Genomic DNA, 6,690 nt, shown 5'->3' with positions numbered 1-6,690 from the left:
CCTATGGAATATTCTTGAAGAATAATCTTAAAATATTCATAGGATTGTCTTGTGTTATTTGGGAAGTATTTTTAATGTATAATTCTTTTTAATATATAATTAAATATTCTTGAAGAATAATCTTAAAATATTCATAGGATTGTCTTGTGTTATTTGGAAAGTATTTTTAAGGTATAATAGTTTTAAAAGTTGCGAAGTGTGTTTACCGTCATAATTTTGGAGAAAAGCTATGGAGTTAACAAGGATAATATCAGATAAGTATCGACAAATGCATAAAAATATATAACGATGTAAAACTTGAATATTTTGTGTCGTTTTTACTTTTCATAGCTAAATTAAATAATATGGAGATAAAAGAGGAAGGAAAAGAAAAGGAGAAGAAAAGGAAAAGAGAAAGGAGAGAATGTGAGAAGAAATGAAGAGGAGACACAAAAAATGAAGATAAATGATAAGACGGTAAAAAAAACCGTAAGAGAGCGAGATGGAAAGGCAAGAAAAATATATGAGTGAGTAAGAGAATGCATAAATAAAAGAATAGGTAATAAACAGATAAATTTTTTTGTCTGCCGCGATAGTAAATAAATATTGTTTTACATAATATAGGATAACTTATAAGGATATAGAACTAAGATACTATTTATGTTATTTGTACTTTTATTATTGTTAAACAAAATAAGAAGGAAGAAAAAAAAATTACAGAAAACGAGAAGAAAAGGAGAAAATATAAGCAGAGAAGATAGTACACAAACAGTGTGATGATAAATAAGATAAAATAAAAACAAAATAAGAAGATAGAAAATAGAGAGATGCAAGATTGTATATAGAGTAAATAGACAAAGTTACTTTTTAAAAGTAATTTATTATTATTATTCGTTATTTATAAGAAAAGTACGTTGTTACCATTATATTTCATTATTAGACAGAAAGTAATAGACAGTGTTGTAAAGAGAGAAGGGGAGAGACTACATGAGAGAGAGGGGGGGAGGAGGGAGGGAGAGAAAAACAGAGACGGAGAGACAGACATATTTTTTTATAAAAATAAATTATTCTGAAATAAAATTTAAAGTATCTGCTTTTTGTGTACACCTAAATATTTACAATGTTTAAGTTCAACGTATAAAGTTATTAAACGTATAAAGTTAAAAACTCGTTTTTAGTGATTAATATTATTTTGTAAAAAAAGATGTAATATAAAAACGAAATTACTTTAAAAAAAAAATACAAAAAGGGACCAAGTGCACGCGCCTTACTATTGTTTGTCTTTACAAGAAAAGAATCATTATAAATAAATTAAAACAAAAGCTCAGCTAAAAGATATTTAAAAAAATATTATTAAAACAACTTTATTCAGATCAATTGCACTCTCGTGAATATTCTGTTGAAAAATACAAGACAATTTTATACTCTCTATAAAAGTAATGATATCAAGAGATTTACGCCAAGTGCGAATGATTAATAATTTCAGTTTTTATTTTTATATACTTTTATATACTTTTATAAATATATGTGGTTTTGGCTGTATAACATATTTATAAATTAAATATATTATTAATATATTATTAATATATTATTAATATCAGTAATATATTATTAAATAAAAAATAAAATAATTAGAGAAATACAATAATGTTGAAAAAAATTATAATAACTTACACAAAAAAGCACTTGGCGTGCCTTTTTTTATACGTTCTCTTATTTTAATAACTATCAAAATATTATATTGATTATCCATATAGTATTAAAAAAAGGCACGCCAAATGCTTTTTGTATAAATTATTATAATTTTTTCAACATCATTATATTTCTCTAATTAATTTTTTTTTTTTGATAACACAGAAAAATGTTTCAGATGAAAGTGGAAGGGCGTCGAAGGGGACATTTTGGTCACGTTGTTTTTTTCTAGATGGAGCCGCTAAAAAGATGAGGGTTATCTTCACTTTTTTAAATGGAATTATGATTTTTTTATAAATATGATTCCTCTATTTATTTTATGTATAAAAATATTAAGAAGCATAATTGTCGAAAAATCAATAGTTTACGAGATATTTTATACTTCATTCTAACAAAAAATTTAGTCAAGGTGATGTTCAAATTAATGTTCTTCGACTTCAATGTATTTAAATCTCATTGACTTTTTTGTTTGGGGAACGTTAAAAAACATTATTTTCAAAGATGTACTAACTACACAAGATAACATGAACGTATTTTGGAAGCATGTGCGAGTATAAATTTAGAAATGATAGAAAATGTAAGAATATCATTTATGTATCGTATCCGAAAATGTATTGAAGTCGGAGGACATCATTTTAAACATCTCCTTGACTAAATTTTTTGACAAAAGGATAAAATATCTCGTAAACTATTGATTTTTCGAAAATTATATTTCTTAGTATTTTTATAAATAAAATAGAGGAATATATCATATTTATAAAAAAAATCATAATTCCATTTTAAAAAGTGAAAGTAACCTTCATATTTTTTTAACGCCTTCACCTAGAAAGAAGCAACGTGTCTTCCTCGACACCCTTTCATTTTTATCTGAAACGTTTTTCCATAAAATAAAGTAAGTGAAATATTCAAGATGTTCGATTTAAATAGACCACCATTTATATATAATTTATATATAATGTAAAACATACGATAAATTAAATATCAGATAATAATCAAATTCAATCGCACAAGAAAAACATTATTTTATGATAAATATCAACGTGTTAAAGTAATGTATATGTCGTATTTCCTGTTGGAAAAGGTAAACTTACAATAAGAACTTTTATTATGAAATATATTTGCGTATAAAATTGATACAAAATAGTTTAAACATTTATAAATATTCCAAAATTCCTATTATATAAAGTAGAAATTGTTATAGATCTTAAAGTTACATAAGCAGTTTGATGAGAACTAAAGCTCTCTTCATATCATATAAAATCAATATAATTAGTTGGTATTCTTTTCATTCTTCTATGATGTTTTATATAAAGAAGATAACTCACTTTTTAATTGTGTTGCTTCATCCTTTATCATGTTAATATTTTTATTTAATTTGTACATCTGCAAAGCATATTTAAGCATATAATGTTATCATAAAATAATTGCAAAGCATAATCAATATTAAACAAATCAACACAGTTGAATTATAATATATTATAATATATTGAGATTTAATAAATTCTGATATACTCACATATTCTTTTATCTTAAACTTTTTATATAAATCATATAATTCATCCACTGTCCATTCTTTTTCATCATGCTTATTTAATTTAACAAATGAACAATTTGATTGATGTTTCACATGCTCATCCCTATAAATTAGAAGAGAATTGCTACATGTAAGAATTTGCTATATACAGAACTATTGTTACTTTGAATATTTCTTAAAATAACTGAAATATCAAGATCATGCCTCTTTGAAGTTGTATAATAGCGAGAGAGACGTAATGTAATGACAGTAGTTCCTTGGTACATAGTGATGTATATAGGAACGTTGAAAAACATTATTTTCACAGATGTACCAACTACACAAGAGAACATGAAAGAATATATTTTGGAAGCATGTGTGAGTATAAATTCAGATATGATAGAAAATGTAAGAATATCATTTATGTATTGTATCCGAAAATGTATTGAAGTTGGGGGACATTATTTTGAACATCTTGACTAAATTTTTTGTCAAAAGTATAAAATATCTCGTAAACTATTGGTTTTTTGACAATTTTATTGATATATATATATATATATATATATGTGTGTGTGTGTGTGTGTGTGTAGGAGATTTCAAGGTGACTTGAGATTCTTCTTAACAAATTCCACTTATCACATTCTGCATATAAAAATATTATTAAATATTATTTCACTTAAAAAAGAATTACTGTCACTACATTACATCTTTTTCATCAACCTCAAAAAATAGGATCTTGGTATATCAATTAATTTAAAAGACATTCAAGATGATAATAGTTATTATCTCTCATCCTATATAATAATACAAATTACTTAACATATATTATAACATATATATAACTATATACCATGGGTCATCATCTGGTTCCCAACCATCTAGTTGTTTGCCACACATAAAACATTCTACCAAGTCTGGTTCATCATTATTTCCAATGGCATAAAATCCAGCAGCAGCCATGCATTCCGAATTACACTTATCGGATATTGTAAAAGGCCAATTGTTGAATGTTTTTATTCTGCCTTGTTTCCAAAAAAAAGAAGTAGCTTCTCTGAAAGCAAACCGTACACAAATAATCTAAATTCACCTATTAAATTTACTGAAAACTTATAGAACTCATGACAAATTAAATTCTATTAAATTAAAAAAAGGAAGGAAATTTAATATGCAATATGCGGATATGCAATATTTTACTTTATCTACTACGGCACGGTTATGAAGCATATCTACTCTGAAATATACTTACGGTATCTCCATAGCTATATCGCTCAGAAATACTTTGAAGTAAAACAAATTCAGTGGATTGATGTAAAACCGTTAAGGCTCGTCTACAATTTCTGTAAGAATATGGCTGTAAAACTGTAAAACGCGAAATGAATTATTTTCACTCACTGACAGCTTACGCAGAGAGAAAAATAAGGGCTATCGCACACAAATTGACATAACTGCATATGCATAGCATAAGACCGTATGTACCAATGAGCATCGAGTATTAAGTCGCCATATTGGTGTTCGATGCTTAATATTCGATGCTCATTGGTCCATACGATCTTATGCTATGCATGTGCAGTTATGTCAATTTGTGTGCGATAGCCCTAAGAGTAGCCATGCCGCATTTAGAGAGTTAGGGCTATCGCACACAATTAACATAACTGCATATGCATAGCATAAGATCATATGGACCAATGAGCATCGAGTATTAAGTCGCCATATTGGTGTTCGATGCTTAATATTCGATGCTCATTGGTCCATACGATCTTATGCTATGCATATGTAGTTATGTCAATTTGTGTGCGATAACCCTAACTCTCTAAATGAGGACATGGCTACTCTTAGGGCTATCGCACACAAATTGACATAACTGCATATGCATAGCATAAGACCGTATGTACCAATGAGCATCGAATATTAAGCATCGAACACCAATATGGCGACTTAATATTCAATGCTCATTGGTCCATATGATCTTATGCTATGCATATACGCTATGTAATTTTGTGTGCGATAGCCCTAAGGGCCATCACACACAAAATTACATAGACGCATATGAATAGCATAAGATCATATGGACCAATGAGCATTGAATATTAAGTCGCCATATTGATGATTGATACTTAATATTCGATGCTCATTGGTCCATACTATCTTATGCTATGCATATGCGCTATGTAATTTTGTGTGCGATAGCCCTTATGGGTAGCGATGGGCGATGTCAAGTCGATTATTTTGATATCGATTATCGTATGATGTTTTACCAACTTGATTATTTCCTAGATAATAGTTTTTTTGTTCGATATTACTATAATCGTCTCTAAATTTATTGGTCCGTATTCTGAGTTCTTTTTTAACGATAAATAAGCCTCCAAAAGTGGCTTATAAACTTTCTGATTAGCTATGAGTCACTTTTAGAAGCTCATTTAACGTTAAAAGAGAACTCAGAATATGAGGGAGCGGTGCACTTGGACACGGTGCATTTGGACACAGCTAATCACAGCACCGTGTGATTAGAGACATTTGTAGGATCCCTTGGAACAGCGACTTGTGATTGGACTGTATCCAATTGCCCCGTGTCCAACTGATATACACCCGAATATGAGCCTATGTCCCGTTTGGACACAACCAATCGGTGCAAAGAATCATCTAGTGAATTAGATCGAACCAATCATTAGCCAGACAACATAATGTCTAAAATTGGGACATAAGGCTAAGTTCCCATTAGCGCGTCACGCGTCGCGTCGTCCTTCGCGGACCAATCAAATCGCCCCATTTTATTCGTAAAGTTAAGCAATATATATATATATGTGTTTTTTTTATTCATATATTATATATCTCTTATTATATAAATATATTATATAAATATTACATAAATATTATATATTCTTATCTCAGTCTTAGGATACAAATTAACCAATCAAATCCTTTGATTGGGATGACGCAACGCGCGACATACGACGCGCTTGTTCTAATAGAACAATTTGATTGGTTAAACTTATGACACAGCAGACGACGCGCCCGCAGGGTGCGTTCCCACTTCGTGCGTCACGCGTCTCGTCGTCCTTCGCGGACCAATCAAATCGCCCCATTTTATTCGTCGTAGAGTTAGGCAAAGTGAGAACGCATCCATAAAACATGTTAAATATCATCTTTAAGATGTTTTTTAGACGATTTATGTATAAATGTCTTTAAGGCGTTTTAAAGATTATCTTTAGTACGTCTTATGTCCCGATTTTAGATGTTATATTGTCTAGGTACAATCTGTCCAATCGGGACGTGGTCAATCGGGTTCCATACATGCAGTAACCATTAAAATTTTGTCAAATAAAAAATGTAGCAATAATATTTTAGTTATGATATAGATATTTTTATTGTATATATTATATACTCCTCACAGCACATTAACCCTTTATAGAAATATCATACTAAGAATCATTAATTACTTATTTTCAGTATTAAAAGTACAGTATTTAGTAATATTCTGTGATTCAAATACAGCTTTTAGTACTCAA

General features: G+C 29.0%; 2 protein-coding genes across 2 annotated transcripts in view; both read right to left on the bottom strand.

Annotated features, from left to right (window-relative positions):
* Window positions 1-6,690, bottom strand: part of LOC116850298 — a 94,464-nt gene that overhangs the window by 3,110 nt on the left and 84,664 nt on the right. The window lies entirely within an intron of this gene.
* On the bottom strand, window positions 2,954-4,636 carry LOC116850299 (baculoviral IAP repeat-containing protein 5). The gene is made up of 4 exons (XM_032828410.1): window positions 4,431-4,636; window positions 4,035-4,235; window positions 3,188-3,308; window positions 2,954-3,054 (listed from the first exon to the last, which is right to left on the bottom strand). Exons 1-4 carry the CDS (start codon window positions 4,439-4,441, stop codon window positions 2,965-2,967), a joined length of 423 nt encoding a protein of 140 aa, XP_032684301.1. The 5' UTR covers window positions 4,442-4,636; the 3' UTR covers window positions 2,954-2,964.

The sequence above is a fragment of the Odontomachus brunneus genome, unplaced genomic scaffold (assembly GCF_010583005.1).
Source record: "Odontomachus brunneus isolate Ranch 3 - 2012 unplaced genomic scaffold, Obru_v1 Obru_scaffold_142, whole genome shotgun sequence".
NCBI lineage: Eukaryota > Metazoa > Arthropoda > Insecta > Hymenoptera > Formicidae > Odontomachus > Odontomachus brunneus.
The sequence above is the reverse complement of the archived record's forward strand: the minus strand, read 5'-3'. Positions and strand labels throughout refer to the sequence as shown.